The following is a 17,338-nucleotide window of genomic DNA, read 5'->3' on the forward strand; positions in this document are numbered from 1 at the left end:
GGAGCCCCCGGCACAAGCCCATGTGTATTTTGGTCTAGCTCTCCCTCATATTCCACTGATCAAAACTTTTGTTTTTATCAACCCACCAACCAACCAATCAGATGTCATATTACCCGTTGTAGGACACGGTCAGACCAGCCACCTGAACGTTGTCACACTTAGTGCCAGACTGCAAGAGGGAGGAGGAGGTAGGCCATGAAGGAGGTGACGAAAGACAGCTGGGCTCCAGACACAACGCCAAGCTTATACCTCTTCATCAGTAGACCTCCCAGGAATAATCCCACTGCACCCCAGGCAGGTTCAACTCACCTGGAAAAGTTATACTCCCACGTCTTTAGTGCTACCAGTGTGGCTGGAGTTTCATTCCATCTCATGTTCAACAAACCTACAGGGATGGGAGAGAACAAAAAAAGTGTATTTAATGCCATTCAACATCAGTGCTGACAGGAGGGAACATTTCAGTTGGAGCATGTCCAGGGTTTCTATGGCTTCGTTGAGACAGGCAGCCCAATTCAGTCATTGTTTTGAGTAATTGTTGTAATGATGACAAGCATTTTTAAGGGATTCTAAAGGGAATCAGAATTCCAAACTAATTTCTATGGCAACACAGTTGTCATTTTGTAAACATCATTTTCAGAACGTGTGTTGCCAAGAGACATCTAACCGACGTTCTAGGGAACGTTTTCTGGCGAAAACAACAACTTTGCTGCTGACAACAAACTTGTTTGATTTTTGAGACCTGAGAACAATCGACTGGAAAATGCCTGGGTGCTTTTCAAGACTGGCGGAGAGAGTGCGTGGACGTCGGCGCCCTACTGCGTCGACAGGTTGTTCAAATTCATTTGTGTCTTGTTTTTCTTGTCTTTTTCTGTTTGCAGGGTTCGTGATCGTCACAGGTGGACAGCGACAGCGACTTCGAAGAGGGTATGTGGGACGTTTAACAACTCTTCTTTGACTACATTTAACAATGCCATTATAATTTGCGAATGTTGTGTATTTCTATCATTGAGACTTGGCAAAATGCTAGTGCTCGAGATGGTGTAGCTTGCTAGCTAACATTAACTTTAGTAACTGTTGCTAAGCAATCGACTTAGTATTAGTATTAGCAATTTTGCAACGTTTTATGTCCTAACAATAGTTTATTTTATATTCCAATGTTCCTCATTTTAGAAACAACTGTCCTGGATGAGGTCCAGTTGGATGTGCCATTGGATGATGTGCTAGATGTTCCACAGCTGCCAGTCCTCCTTGATGTCCAGAATGCTGCTATCATCCTTGAGGATGTGCCAGATGTGCAGACTATCCTTGAGGTACAATTTTCTGAAAGTTTGGGGTTTTATGTTTGAAAAATATCCCAGATATTCAAGTTGTATCTCTTTGACAACAAATCTCTTGTCTGCTTTCTGCTTTAGGAGGCCACTGGCAATTGGCAGTTGATTCTGATTAGGTTCAGCCCCCTGTACTGTGGGCCTGTTGTGATCAGGGTAAGAGACCCCCCCCCCCCCCACACACACACACACACAGTCACATCACGGTTACAATGTTTACTGTTTCCAACATGAATGTATTGTAATGTGCAGAACAATGCCGGTCCGGTGGTTAAAGCTTGGAGAACTTTCCAGTTCATCAGCCCCATCATCACCTACATGTGTGGGGGATCCCAGGTATGTGTCTTTGTAACAACCTAATCATAATCTATATTGTCAGTCATTTGATCTTGGTGGAAATGTGTCACAGCAATTGCTGAAGTGGTTTTATTGATGTTGTCTTGTTGTTTATCTCAACAGCAGGTGGTGGTGAGGATGAACCACGTGAGTAGGGTGAGAGGCCAGGAGACTCAACTGGTGTGGGCCATCTCCAAGGAGACAGCCAGGCTTAGTCCAGAGGGCATCCCCTACTGTGCCACCAAAGTGCAGTCCATCACTTGGATCCAGGTAAGACGTAAATACTACTGAAACAGTAGTAGATTAGGCTTTTCTTCACTTATTCCATTTGGCCTTAACATGTATTCTCTCTGTGTCAGCGTGTGGCTGGCAGGGTGACCCACTATGCGTCTCACCTCCGCCACGAGACGTCTGTGGACGTGACGCTTGGCTGCAACCAGGTAAATAAACGATTTCCTATGTACAGTGCCTTGCGAAAGTATTCGGCCCCATTGAACTTTGCGACCTTTTGCCACATTTCAAGCTTCAAACATAAAGATATAAAACTGTATTTTTTTGTGAAGAATCAACAACAAGTGGGGACACAATCATGAAGTGGAACGACATTTATTGGATATTTCAAACTTTTTAACAAATCAAAAACTGAAAAATTGGGCGTGCAAAATTATTCAGCCCCTTTACTTTCAGTGCAGCAAACTCTCTCCAGAAGTTCAGTGAGGATCTCTGAATGATCCAATGTTGACCTAAATGACTAATGATGATAAATACAATCCACCTGTGTGTAATCAAGTCTCCGTATAAATGCACCTGCACTGTGATAGTCTCAGAGGTCCGTTAAAAGCGCAGAGAGCATCATGAAGAACAAGGAACACACTAGGCAGGTCCGAGTACTGTTGTGAAGAAGTTTAAAGCCGGATTTGGATAAAAAAGATTTCCCAAGCTTTAAACATCCCAAGGAGCACTGTGCAAGCGATAATATTGAAATGGAAGGAGTATCAGACCACTGCAAATCTACCAAGACCTGGCCGTCCCTCTAAACTTTCAGCTCATACAAGGAGAAGACTGATCAGAGATGCAGCCAAGAGGCCCATGATCACTCTGGATGAACTGCAGAGATCTACAGCTGAGGTGGGAGACTCTGTCCATAGGACAACAATCAGTCGTATATTGCACAAATCTGGCCTTTATGGAAGAGTGGCAAGAAGAAAGCCATTTCTTAAAGATATCCATGAAAAGTGTTGTTTAGAGTTTGCCACAAGCCACCTGGGAGACACACCAAACATGTGGAAGAAGGTGCTCTGGTCAGATGAAACCAAAATTGAACTTTTTGGCAACAATGCAAAACGTTATGTTTGGCGTAAAAGCAACACAGCTCATCACCCTGAACACACCATCCCCACTGTCAAACATGGTGGTGGCAGCATCATGGTTTGGGCCTGCTTTTCTTCAGCAGGGACAGGGAAGATGGTTAAAATTGATGGGAAGATGGATGGAGCCAAATACAGGACCATTCTGGAAGAAAACCTGATGGAGTCTGCAAAAGACCTGAGACTGGGACGGAGATTTGTCTTCCAACAAGACAATGATCCAAAACATAAAGCAAAATCTACAATGGAATGGTTCAAAAATAAACATATCCAGGTGTTAGAATGGCCAAGTCAAAGTCCAGACCTGAATCCAATCGAGAATCTGTGGAAAGAACTGAAAACTGCTGTTCACAAATGCTCTCCATCCAACCTCACTGAGCTCAAGCTGTTTTGCAAGGAGGAATGGGAAAAAATGTCAGTCTCTCGATGTGCAAAACTGATAGAGACATACCCCAAGCGACTTACAGCTGTGATTCGCAGCAAAAGGTGGCGCTACAAAGTATTAACTTAAGGGGGCTGAATAATTTTGCACGCCCAATTTTTCAGTTTTTGATTTGTTAAAAAAGTTTGAAATATCCAATAAATGTCGTTCCACTTCATGATTGTGTCCCACTTGTTGTTGATTCTTCACAAAAACATAGTTTTATGTCTTTATGTTTGAAGCCTGAAATGTGGCAAAAGGTCGCAAAGTTCAAGGGGGCCGAATACTTTCGCAAGGCACTGTATATAGACTAGACATTACTGGGCATTTTTGCATTAGATTTGGTGTGTTATCTAATAACGTGTGTGTGTGGTAAACAGGTGTGTTGTGTGTGTTTTGAGCAGCAGGACTGATGTCTCAGTGGTGTACGCCACTCTCCAAATGGGGCTGGACGGGCTTCTCTCCTCTTCAGCGTGGTCGGAGGCTGCCTCCTTCTCTACTCCCACCACTCAGCAGTTCACTGACCCAGAGCCTGAGGGCCACAACTGCTATGAGGTCAGACCTTACACACACATACTATTGACTAGGAGCATTAAGATCCTTCCATTGACCGATTGTTTGTTATGTCATTGGTCACTGATTTTGAATGCTTGTTTTGTTGTAATAGGGCTGGGAGGAGGACCTGCTGCCTGAGGAGAGGGAGGTTCCTCTGCTAAAGTGAGTTCCTCTAAATGTCTGTGTAGTCTGGGCTTGTCAGATGCTGAAGGATAGTGGTCATAATGCTGTTATCCCCCATTGACTCTAATGGTTGACATGCTCCATTCCCTCCCTTTCACAGCCTCTACCTTACCACCAAGAGAGTGGAGGACATCGCCCTGAGGCTCGTCTCCTTGCGCCAGGCCTTCACTGTGAGTGGACCCACTGTTCTTTTAGTCTCTGTGACTTCTTGTTCTGTCTCCAAGAGGAAGAGGTCTCACCCTAACTCTTCCCTCTTCCCTAGACCCTGCTTGGTTCCACCCTGAGCAGGAACCATCTGTTTGTGGCGGGAAAGGTCCTCCTGGGCGGCCTTGTTCAGGCCAACCACATGGTAACTCACTAACTCATTCTCTTTCAAGGGAAAGAGAGCATCCCTGAGGGGAATGTGTTCTGTTCACTAAGATGCTCTTTTCTTTGTCATAGGACGAGGCCAAATTCATCCGTACCTATAACAACTTTGTGGACTACCTGAGTGACCCCTCCAAGCGGAATGACATTGAGAGGGAGCTGGCTGAGGCAAAGGTGAGTTCATTAACTCTTTCAAGTCTCACTGAGTTCTTCCACATGCATGTCTTTTATACATCACAGTAGCTGATCTATATGAAATCATTCCTATTTTCTCCAAATGTGTTTTCTTGTCCTAGATCCATCATGTGAACATGATAGATGTCCTCTTTGAGCTGGTGCTGTTTGGGTTGATGACAGCTCAGAAGTCCCTGATGGTGGTAAGTAGCATCTCACTGGTACATGTTTTGATCTCTCTCTATTAGCAGTTTCACTTAAATTCCTCTTCTCTCCTCTTTTCTCCTCCTTTGTTTCCTTTAGCACCCTGGTGGGTTCGTGGAGCGTCTGTACGCTCTCCTGTACTCCTTCCTGCCCACTGCTGCCAACATGGAGTCAGAGGCTGATAGATACCTGCTGCTGCTCAATGTAAGAGTCAAGAGGTTACTTCCTGTTTACTTCCATATTCTTAGTGTACTTCCTGTTTACTTCCATATTCATGGTTAACCAGGTTCCAATGCCATTTTAGGGGGAGTATTTCTAATGGTCTCTCTCCTCTTGATAAGCTAGTAACTCAGAGCCATTTTCTATGTGTTGTGTGGTGTTCTCTTCAGGGCGGACTGATGGCTCTGCTAGATGACATGTTTGGCCAGCAGCTGGCCTGGTACTTTAACCCAGAGTCTCTGGTCACTGAGCTCTCCAGCCTCCTGGAGTACCACTTGGAGAACCTCATGGCCAGCATGTAGTCCTACTGCAGGGACCATACTCCTTTCTCCTTCTCTCTCTCTTTTGAAGGAATTGAGGACTTGAAGTGCTTTGTACTCCTTTCTCCATTTTTGTTTCTGTCTTTTCATCTATTTGATTTATGACCATTTCCTCTTCCTGGAGGTATAATGCATATATTAGAATATTACATGAACAATGATGCTTTATTATCTGCATATGGAAATAAAAAACAACGTCTGAATGACACACACACAATCCATGTCTCAATTCTCTCAAGGTTTTAAAATATTTCTTTAACTCCCCTTCATCTACACTGATTGAAGTAGATTCAACAAGTGACATCAATAAGGGGTCATAGCTTTAACTTGGTCAGTCTATGTCATGGAAAGAGCAGGTGTCCTCACTGTTTTGTATTATCAGTGTGTGTAGTAACCTGGTACAGTATAAAGTATACCACTAGAGGGGATTGCTTCAGTCTTGAATGTTACTTCTCACTATCCCTACATTAAAAGTCTGCCATTGTAGACTCCGGTAACTTCGGTATCTTAGTTTTTTATATTTGCCATTAATGTCTGAACCATTTCCCGTCTTTCCCACTGAAACCGTAATGTTAGCGTTCATGTGAGAGAGGGTGTAGTAGTGCATACTGACCACTAGTTGGATCATAGTGTGGGTGGTGGAGTTTATGCAGGAACACAGAGGGTAGAGGCATTCTCCATCACAGTAGAAGGCAGAGTAACCCGTAGGAGCCAATACCCAGTCCTAATGGAGAGAAATACCATAGAAATCGAATGACAAGATTAGATGAATGACTAGAACAGGCTCTTTCTATGAGAAATACATGATAAAGAATGCAAAGAACATACTCTACAATGCACATTCTACACAAATGCCTTGCTTCCCTAGAATACTAACTGTCTGTTACAGAAAATAAGGTGGTACAATGTTAGCTCATGATTATCTATTCAGTACAATGAGCAGTTAAGAGAGATGGAATCTCACCTTCTAGCCTTGTTCACTGAATCTCACAGATAATTCATGTCTCCTACAAGCCTGACGCCCACTGATGATATGGCTGTGATCTGAAAGGGACCAAAAAATATGTTATGAACCAGGAAAGACTAATGTACACTTTGGATGAATTGGATTTGAAATTAAATGTAAATGCAACTTAAGCAATTTTGTAATTGGGATGAACTATCCCTTTAAACTGTATAAAACAAGTTTAACTACAAGACGAAAAACCAGTGTTGTCCCCTGACCTTGTATGTATACTGGGCAAGGGCAGGTCGTATTTGGGCTTCTTCTTATTGGGGGTTGGGTTTCAGGGCGCGTGGGGGGCGACAGGGGGCCTGGCTGGCCCTGAAGAAGTTGTTTAGATGAGTTGTTGAAGTCTTATATCTATATTTTGGAATGTTGGATGTTGATTTCGGGAGGCTTTCATCATGGAAAAGGGACCAGACCACTTTTTTTGTTAATTAACCTAAACGAATCACCACCCTCGACAGAATAACAACAGTTGACTGCTATTTAAGTAGTGATTTGACTGTCAAATCCATGTATTGGTGTGTGGCCATTGACTTTTATGGAGAGACCGCCCCAAATTTTCTGTGCCATTTCCTGGGCATTTCATTAACTCCGTTCTAAGTTCTGCGCATCCCAGCGCTTGGAAAAATCAATGGTACAAAACACAATATATTGATCTTGAAAGAGTTGCGTAACGGGCTGCAGGGAGGTCAGGCGCAGGATAGCAGAACTGGGTATTAACCGGAGCAGTTTAATGAGGAAAAAACCAAAGGCACCCAGAACAACAGAATATGGGTTGAAATAACCCGTCGCAAACCAGTCTGAAGTGCACATACACTTTACAACAAACAATTCCACACACAGACATGGGGGAACAGAGGGTTATATACACGTCAAGTAATGAGGGAATGTAAACCAGGTGTGTGGAAAAACAAGACAAAACACATGGAAAATGAAAGGTGGATCGGCAATGGCTAGAAGACCGGGACGTCGACCGCCGAACGCAGCCCGAACAAGGAGAGGAACTGACAGATCTGTTTAAAACAATCAATCTTGTCATCGTGATCTGAGGTTAACATTTTGTGTAATTCCACTAAGTTTTATAGGGTGAAAATGCAAGCTTGTGTAAGGTAGTAACACAAACTGTCCGCATTAGGGAAATTTGCGCAATATACAATTTACTATGGCAAAGAAATTCAACATGTCAATTTAAGAATATTGTATTCTTTGCCTACTCAAAGTATTACCAAAAGTACATATATTTAAAGGGACATAACACTGAGAACCCTGGACATGGGTGGGGGAATATTTGTGTGATGACCTAAAATAGGGGCAGAAGCTCACCAGCACCAGCAGTCTCTCCAACCACCCCTGAACGTCAGAGTCATTTAACCATTTAGAGAGTTGAAAAAATCCCTGGCACTCTAGACTAGAGCCTCCATAGTCTATGCAGCAACCTGAACATTTCACATGCCTACCTTTAGGTTTCTCTCAGTACAGTCCATTGTACTGGCCTGTGTGATGTGTAGTAGTTTGATGCATCTTATTACTTTGTTTGTTTGTCACCCGAAAATTCAGTCTCAGCCAATGATTGTTAATATCCTCACTTCCTTACCTGACCCTTACAGACGCAGATGCCTGACCTGAAGACATTCAAACAGCACTTTGAGAGCAAGCATCCAAAGTCCCCAATGCCACCAGAGCTGGTTGATGTTGAGACTTAAAACGATGACACACACAATGGACCTACAGCTGGGGTAAGATGCAGTATACAGTGGGAAGAAATAGTAAGTGAACCCTTTGGAAATACCTGGATTTCTTTTATTTTTGTATTCTTTTATTTTATACTTAGTTTTTAAATTACTTAGTTTTTATTGTAGGAACACAAAGTACAAATAAAGCCAAATAAAAGAACAACAACAACAATAGATCTGGCAGTTACAGTGCACTTCATACCTTCATCATCATACCATCATATTAGTTACATTGACATCTTTGAATTAGACCTTTTCCAAGTACGAAACCCATTTTTCCCAGTATTCTTGACCTCTCTCCTGTTGAGTTCTTAAGGCAAAGGTCATACGTGTGGTGTATTTCTTCTACAATGTCTATCCATTGTGTCACTGTGGGAGGGTCTTTTTGTAGCCATTTCCTAGTGATAGCCTTTTTACTGGCTGCCAGTTGGACCTTCAAGAGGTACTTTTCTCTATTGTGTAAGTTATCAGGTATTTCACCCATGTACAAAGAAATGAATGTTTGTTCTATGTCAAATCCCATTATTTTTCCAATGTTAGATCTTATTTCTCCCCAGTAAGTTTCGATTGCGGGGCAAGTCCAAAAGATATGAGAGTGGTCCGCCCTCAATAGACCGCATTCTCTCCAACAAGGGTGTTGTGAGCCAGTCTGTTTTCATTTCAGTTTAGGTGTTATGAAGAAACGTATAACATTCTTCCAACAGAATTCTCTCCATGACCTTGAGTTGGTGGAGCTTTGTTGAGTCTCTAATATATTCAACCATGTTTCATCAGTTATTTCAATGTTAAGTTCCTCCTCCCATTTCTTTTTAAAATAGTTTGTAGAATGTTTCTTTGAGGATTGAATACCCAAGTAGAGATTTGAAATAGTTTTTTCGTTACTCCCCAAGTTGTATGCGTTAGTGAATACTTGGATTAATTTTGGATGTGTTCGAGGGTCAGTCACTTTTATCTCCCTTACAAAATAGTGTCGTACTTGTAGGTATCTGTAAAAATCTTGTTTATCCAAGCCATGTTTTTTACTTAGGTCCTGGAAGTTATCTAGGTTCCCATTCCTTACAATTGTACTGAATGACATGATGCCTTTCTGCGTCCATTGTTTAAACCTGCTGTCCTGAGTTGCAGGGATGAAGCTGGGGTCGTATGCGGGCCAACTCAGCAGTTTGATCTCTCTGTCTAAATGATTTTGCTTAACTACCCTAAACCATGTCTTCAGAGAGAAATTAATCCACTGATTTTGTCTATTGTATATTTATTTGACCATCTCCTTATTTCCCAGTACTGACTGTATGGGTATCTCTGTCAGCGTAGTCTCGATGTCTTTCCATTTGGATTCGTATTCTGAATTGCACCATCACACCAGGGGTCTCAATTGGGCTGACACATAATAATCTTTTAGGTTTGGTAAGGCCATACCCCCACAGTTTTTTGGTAACTGTAATGTTGTATATCTAGTTCTTGGTCTCTTACTGTTCCGTTGATCCCATTCCCTAAACTGTTTAGGTGGGATTTCTATGGGCAGTGATTGGAACAAATACAGTAACCTCGGCAGGATGTTCATTTTGATTGTTTCAATTCTACTACTAAGATCTAAGGGAAGTGAATTCCACCTGTCTAGGTCATCATATATTTTCTTGTTAATGTGATCGTAATTCATACAATAAAGTTTGGGTATATCTTTTGGTAAATTTACTCCCAGATATATAATGGATGAAGAGGTCCAGGTGAAGTTATACCTACTCTTCAGATCTTCCTGTGGGGTATAATTATATACTAGGGCTTGGGTCTTGTGTACGTTAAGCACATACCCTGAATATGTTCCAAATGTTGTAAAACATCCATCAATCTAGATACACTTGTGCCTGGGTCTTTAAGGAATAACAGAACGTCATCAGCATACATGCATATCTTATGTTCACTGCCTCTTATTGTTATTCCCTCTAAAGTTGGGTCCTGTCTTATTGCCTGTGCTAATGGTTCTAGGTACAAGGAGAAGAGCGTGGGTGATAGATTACAGCCTTGTCTTGCCCCTCGCTCTAATTTTATCGTTTGTGTCAAATGTCCATGTATCTTTATTCTAGCGGTCGGACATGAATACAGTGTTTTGATGCACTGTATCACTTCTTTGTTGAAACCAAATCTTTCCATAACTTGGAATAGGTAATCCCATCCCACTGAATCAAATGCTTTTTCTGCATCTAGGCTGATTAATATTGCACTTGTCTTATTCTGAGTAATGTGGTCCATGACATGTAGTGTTCTCCTTATATTGTCCTGTGTCTGCCTATTTTGTATGAAACCAGTTTGATCTCCGTCAATCAATTCTGGGATTATGTTCTCCATTCTTTTGTCTATTATTGATGCATATAGTTTATAATCTGTGTTAAGAATTGCGATAGGTCGATATGAACTGCATTCTTTCTTTTCTTTACCCTCTTTTGGGATTACCGATATGATGGCCTCTCTCCATGAGGGTGGGAGACCCCCCTCCCTCAGAGTCCAGTTAAAACAGACCTTAAGTAGAGGTGCTAATTGTTCTCTGAAGGTCTTGAACCATTCTGAAGGGAAGCCATCAGTGCCTGGAGACTTGTTGGCTTTTTGCTGAGATATTGCTTTATTAATTTCTTCGGTGGATATTTCTGAAGATAGTCTATCATTTTGCTCTGTCCCAATTTAGGGGAGATCGTGTGAGTTCAAAAAGTGCTCTATTGTCTGTGCATCTGCCTTCTCTGGTTGCTTGGACAGATTTTTGAAATATGATTCAAATGCATTCTGTATTTCATCTAATTTGCATGTGATCTTTTTTGTTTTGGGGTCTTTTATTTTGAAAATGGTATTCTGTGCTTGTTGTTTCCTGAGTCTCCATGCTAGTAATTTGGTTGCCTTTGAGCCTGCTTCATAAACTTTTGTTATTAACCAAATACTTATTTTCCACCATAATTTGCAAATAAATTCATTAAATTAAATTCATTTTGTCTGTCATAGTTGAAGTGTACCTAAGATGAAATTTACAGGCCTCTCATCTTTTTAAGTAGGAGAACTTGCACAATTGGTGGCTGACTAAATACTTTTTTGCCCCACTGTATATGGTATCCCATCTAAAGATAAGGTTACTTATCTTGAAATTGTTACATGCAAGGATGAAAAACAAAGGAGTGAATTGAACTTTAACTCCATTGAGAAAACAAAGAACAAATTGAACCTCTTGTTGATGAGAGATATTTCGTTATACGGCTGGGTATTATTATCCAAAGCTGAAGGGTTATCCAGGGCGGTTTATGTCTCGTTATCACTTGACTTAACCCCTAAAATTGTAAAGGACTTAGATAAGATTATTTATAGTTTTATTTGATGTGATATCCACAAAAATGATGTGGATATATTGAAGCAACATCTCAAGACATCAGTCAGGAAGTTAAGGCTTGGTCGCAAGTGGGTATTCCAAATGGACAATAACCCCAAGTATACTTCCAAAGTTGTGGCAAAATGACTTAAGGACAACAAAGTCAAGGTATTGGAGTGGCCATCACAAAGCCCTGATCTCAATCCTATCGAACATTTGTGGGCAGAACTGAAAAGGCGTGTGCGAGCAAGGAGGCCTACAAACCTGACTCAGTTACACCAGCTCTGTCAGGAGGAATGGGCCAAAATTCAGTCAAGGTATTGTGGGAAGATTGTGGAAGTCCACCCGAAACATTTGACCCAAGTTAAACAATTTAAAGGCAATGCTACCAAATACTAATTTAGTGTATGTAAACGTCTGACCCACTGGGAATGTGATGAAAGAAATAAAAGCTGAAATAAATCATTCTCTCTACTATTATTGTGACATTTCACATTCTTAAAATAAAGTGATGATTCTAACTGACCTAAGACAGGGATTTTTTTACGAGGATTAAATGTCAGGAATTGTGAAAAACAGAGTTTAAATGTATTTGGTTAAGGTGTGTGTAAACATCAGACTTCAACTGTACATAGAAGTGCACACTATTCTTATTGTTTTTTTATGTTTCTTAAAAGTAAAAGTAATATAGTCAACTATACAACTTCTACTACTACTACTACTACTACTACACTTTATATCATCCAATAATATATCATGAAAAACACTCAACATGAAGAATTTATGCAATTATGTTAATTTCAAATATTTATTTTGAAATATAGATTAGGTGCTCTTCTTTTTATAGCAGGAAGTAAAAGGACTGGACAAGGCTTTGCCTATAGCTGAAAACATCCTGGAAATGAGCGAACGCTTCCTTGGTTTCTTCTTGGTGGAGCATACACTCTCTGTTCGGCAGGTTTCTTGATCATTGACAATTGCTGGGGGAAAAAATGTAAACATAACATTTCTTTAACTGACCCTAGTTAGTGTGAATAATTAGTATTGCATTATTATTATTTAAATTGTAATATTCTACATAATTTCCAAATGTCGGGCGGCAGGTAGCCTAGCAGTCTCAATCCGCCTATTTAACACAGAAGTGTTACATAGGCCCCCCCAGGGCTTAGACTGTTTAGTGCCAAAAAGTAGTAAACTTTGTTATATCTCTCAGATTTAGGACAGACACTTCAGTTCCATGTAGTGAATCTGTTATTCAATGCGTTTGTATGGGCTATTAGCAGTAAGGACGATACAAACCCCTCGGCCCAGACAGGGCGTAGACTCTTGTGGGTTAAAAAGCATGATCATTACAAAGGTGCAACTCGTGCTGGAGGCAATAAAAGGCCACGCTAAAATGTGCAGTTTTGTCACACCACACTACGCCACAGATGTCTCAGAGACAGAGACTGAGAAGAATAGGAGCAAGGAAAAACGCTGGTTGACTTGTTTTGAGGGAGCGTGCAATTGGCATGCTGACTGCAGGAATGTCCACCAGAGCTGTGGCCAGAGAATTGGATGTTTATTTCTTTACCATAAGCCGCCTTCAATGTCGTTTTAGAAAATTTGGCAGTATGTCCAACAGGCCTCACAACCACAGACCACGTATATGGCGTCGTGTTTGCTGTAGGGTTATGGTGTGGGCAGGCATAATCTACGGACAACGAATACAATTGCATTTTATCAATGGCAATTTGAATGCACAGAAATACCGTCTCGAGATCCTTAGGCCCATTGTCGTGCCATTCATCCGCCGCCATCACCTAATGTTTCAGCATGGTAATGCATGGCCCCATATCGAAAGGCCTGCATACTCACCAGACATGTCACCCATTTAGCATGTTTGTGATGCTCTGGATTGACGTGTACAACAGCGTGTTCCAGTTCCCACTAATATTCTACAACTTCGCACAGCTATTGAAGAGGAGTGGGACAGCATTCCATAGGCCACAATCAACAGCCTGATCAACTCTATGCGAAGGAGAAGTGTCACGCTGCATGAGGAAAATGGTGGTCACACCAGATACTGACTGGTTTTCTGATCCACGCCCCTACCTTTTTTTAAGGTATCTGTGACGAACAGATGCATATCTGTATTCCCAGTCATGTGAAATCCATAGATAAGGGCCTAATGAACGTATTTCAATTGACTGATTTCCATATATGAACTGTAACTCAATAAAATCTTTGAAATTGTTGCATGTTGCGTTTATATTTTTGTTCAGTACACATTTGAGTGTATTGACTTACCTGTTTCACTGACGGCAGGGGTCTGGTTCTGGGAAGGTGTTGGAGTGCAGTGGTTCTTCTTGTTGACCTTCTTTGTACACTGGGTAACAAACAGTCATTTATACAGTAGGAGAAATTGCACACAAAGTGTATCAGTGTTTACCATCATACTGTACGTAATGAATAAAAAATAATCTTAAAAATGTGTATTTTGATGACATATGTACCTTTGGGTTGAGTCCACAGAGAGCGCTGAATCTTCCTCTCTTCTTTTCCTTTCTACAAGTTGTTGGAAGCCCAGAATTACCTACCTCGTCACGGCCAAGTACATTGTGTGATGACAACTGTGTCATGGAGGGAGGTGAAGAGCTAGCCTCATTGCATTTAGCTAGTAGTTCCCTAGTTAATGATTTGACCAGGGCATCATCAAATGCATAATCCGTTGACTTCATTGCAACCTGGAGCATCTTCTCTGACCCAAATTCTTGAAGAAGCCCCTTGTAGACAGCCTTGAAAATCTTTTCGATTTTCAGATTCTGGGGGTAGGCTTGAGTTGGTTCAAGGCCTGAGGTGCCACAGAACTCAGACAGAATCCTCTTTGTGAGAACTCTTGATGTTTCACCAATGTCAGAGGATTCCAGTAATGTGAAAGGGGTGATCATTGACAGCAATCTAACAATCAGTAAAAGTACCAAAGAGGTGTCGTCATTGCTAGTGGAGTCAAATGATGCATGTGTATCAGAGTCCATGGCTGATGGAGTTGATGGATGCACAGAGACACTAGACATCTCCAGATCTTTGTTGTCCATCTTAGATTCCACCTCTCCTAAAACTTGAATATCCACAGTTCCACCGTTGTGTGTGCTGCTGCCAGACAGAGAGGGTCTAGGCAATGATTTGGAACTAGACTGACGGCAAGTGGTCATGAGAGCCGGTCTGTCAGAGTCAAGTGTTCCAGCATCAGTTGGGGACAACCCATTGATTATGTTCATCAACTCTGATAATTCTTCTGATGAATTGGAGGCCACAGAACAGGTATCCAATGACCTGATCGACCATTATATTGGTGAAAAGGCTCTTTGTGTCAAAGTAAACCTGTGAGGAACTAACGGAGATGGCAGAAGAGCTCGGCATAAGCCAACTTGTTTCCTGCAGAGAATCATCAGAGATGATAGTTTGGCAGAAATCGGATCCTTGTGATGGTGGAGGAAGCCAGAAGACAATCTGCTGTAGCAGACGTTTTATTGACTCCGTAGCAAAGGAGTATACAAGGTCAGATGGAAACTCCCTGGATTCTTCAGAAGCATTCAATCCTGTCTTCAGTTTCAAAAGAATAGAGTCAGACACGCTCTTGCCAGCTGGCACAAAAAGAGCCTGGGGGGTGTTGTGACTTTTTATGAGCTCATAAACTTTGTCAGTGAGCTCATGTGAGAAGTTCTGAAGACCGTCCCTGGGGCTGAGTCTCGCAAGTCTTCTTGTAAAAGAAGTGACATCATCTGCAGTGGCTATGTGTTCCGTATCTTCTCTTGGAATGACCTCCATAACAGTGTCAACTATGGCAGAGATGGTTTGCCTTGTGTAATTTGTTGACCCTTGTGAATGAGTTGAGGAGTCACTCATATCAATGACCGAACTCCTAATGATAGGACAATAGATTTCAACAGGCCACTCATTTGGGACTGGAGTGCCTGGAAGAGAATTTGTAAAATCACTCCGGGACCCTCTGGTCATGGCAGAGGTGATGGACAGGGAGGACTTTGAGGAGGATGGCCGGTGTATCTCGTATCCATCAGTTCTCACCATGTCAACATCCTCCAACATGGAGCCCACGATGGAACGAGTCAAGAGGCCTTTCTCTGAGGTGCTCATCCTCTCTGACATAGACACTCTCCTCTGGATTGTCATCAGAGTCTGACTAATTAAGGCTTTGGAATAATTTACCATGCTGGTCTGGCTGCCTTCATGTTCACTGTAAGTCATTTGTGTAGAAGTAGCTGTTCTGCATATGGATTCAGCATGTTTGGGGGCCTCAACCACATTGTCTAGGAGGACCGGTTGTTGCTGGGCAAAAAAATCCTTGACCTTGATGAACACATTGTTGAACAGGTTTACAGTGCCTGGCCAAATGATCTTTCCTTTCACATTGGCCCTGTTCTGAACACTGACAGGAAGGTTTGAAGCTGACAGGGATCTCTCTAACTGGCCAGACACTGAAGCATCAGACATTTTAGTGATCTGGGTGAAGCTATTAAGGTCTTTAGTGATGCTTATGACGATGTTGGATGCTGCAGAATTGGTGTGCAGAGAAGAGGTGAACAAAGGTGGAGTTCCACTCTTCTGAAGGATTTTGACATCTCTATCATCACCATCGTTACTGGACTCTGCACAAATGTCTGCACTTCTACCATCAAGGCTGGTATTTACAATGCCAATTAACCCTGATTGAAGGATCCCACCAGCCATATGTGAGGCTTTCGTTTGAAACTCATCAGTACATAGTTTGTCAAAGGCTGTGGATTTAAGACTTCTAGAGTATGCCTCCTCCTCATCATTGTTGATCTCACCATGCAAATTGTCCTGTGTATTGACAGCATAGTCATCAACAGATAAATAGTCATCAACGTCAATATGAGAAACAACGGCATCCAAAAGCTTGGACAGGTCTTCTGTATCTCCTTTTAGGCTAGAGAGGCATTCCTCCATGGATTCCTCAGAGTGATACACAGTGAGGATCTGACTAATGACCTCCTTGGTACAGGTTTGAAGGTCCGCTTGGATTTCAAGAGAATCCCTATTACAAGTCACCTGAGAATCTAAACTTTCACTAGGAGCCTGTTTGAGAGTCTCATCATGTATTGGTGTAACACCATCGATGACCTTTACAGAGTCTTGGCAGGGAGTGAGAAAATGCCTCAGCATTTCTCGAAATCTATGATATATAATACGAGCAGCATGAAGGGTGCTCACTTTTGAAATTCTGAAATTTTCAGAGTGATGTGCCTGCATGGGACTGAACAATAGTCTCCACATCTGTTACAAAAGTGTCCAGCAATTTAGATGCTTCAGAGTCTCCCAGTAAGCTGTTTGTAAAGGGGTTGACAGATCTCAGAGCTTCGCTCACTGCCTTTCTAGCCTTTGTCTGGAAAGACACACTGGAGAGTTTCTTCATATTTATAACTGGAAGACTCAGGGTAGATTCACTGTTGGTGGTGCTGTCCTGCAGACCAAGTGGAAAAGTGAGATGGGAGAGACATTGTTCACTGTCTAACAACTCAGATGGTGAGGGGGAACACGAACTGGTGAAATCATTCAAGTCAGACATGATGCCATCCACAAATAGAATGGCCTCCAGAGACTCTTCAGAATCACACTCTCCAACAGAAGATGAGAACTTCTCCATCACCTCAGTCTTATACAAGACAAGAACCTGGCTGGCAATCGCTTTTGTGGTGTCAAGGAGGACTTGGTCTTGCAAATACCTTTTGAGAGCCAAGAGAGGTTTTGGGGTCTCA

The 17,338-nt window shown here is 42.0% G+C and overlaps 1 protein-coding gene and 2 long non-coding RNA genes across 3 annotated transcripts; 2 read left to right on the plus strand and 1 right to left on the minus strand.

The window, feature by feature from the left end:
• The first annotated feature begins 892 nt into the window (after positions 1–892).
• On the plus strand, positions 893–1,666 carry LOC116371926 (uncharacterized). The gene is made up of 4 exons (XR_004209075.1): positions 893–924; positions 1,171–1,310; positions 1,413–1,484; positions 1,581–1,666. It is a non-coding gene; the product is annotated as an uncharacterized LOC116371926 (long non-coding RNA).
• A 2,193-nt stretch (positions 1,667–3,859) lies between these two features.
• On the plus strand, positions 3,860–5,523 carry LOC116371930 (uncharacterized). The gene is made up of 7 exons (XM_031821075.1): positions 3,860–4,007; positions 4,120–4,169; positions 4,291–4,360; positions 4,453–4,539; positions 4,632–4,730; positions 4,853–4,933; positions 5,034–5,523. Exons 1-7 carry the CDS (start codon positions 3,894–3,896, stop codon positions 5,214–5,216), a joined length of 684 nt encoding a protein of 227 aa, XP_031676935.1. The 5' UTR covers positions 3,860–3,893; the 3' UTR covers positions 5,217–5,523.
• Positions 5,524–12,400: 6,877 nt separating this feature from the next.
• LOC116371933 (uncharacterized) lies at positions 12,401–14,273 on the minus strand. Its single transcript, XR_004209078.1, has 3 exons — positions 14,054–14,273; positions 13,848–13,926; positions 12,401–12,538 (listed from the first exon to the last, which is right to left on the minus strand). It is a non-coding gene; the product is annotated as an uncharacterized LOC116371933 (long non-coding RNA).
• Between the last annotated feature and the right edge of the window lie 3,065 nt (positions 14,274–17,338).

Source organism: Oncorhynchus kisutch, unplaced genomic scaffold (genome assembly GCF_002021735.2).
Source record: "Oncorhynchus kisutch isolate 150728-3 unplaced genomic scaffold, Okis_V2 scaffold3827, whole genome shotgun sequence".
NCBI classification, from domain to species: Eukaryota; Metazoa; Chordata; class Actinopteri; order Salmoniformes; family Salmonidae; genus Oncorhynchus; species Oncorhynchus kisutch.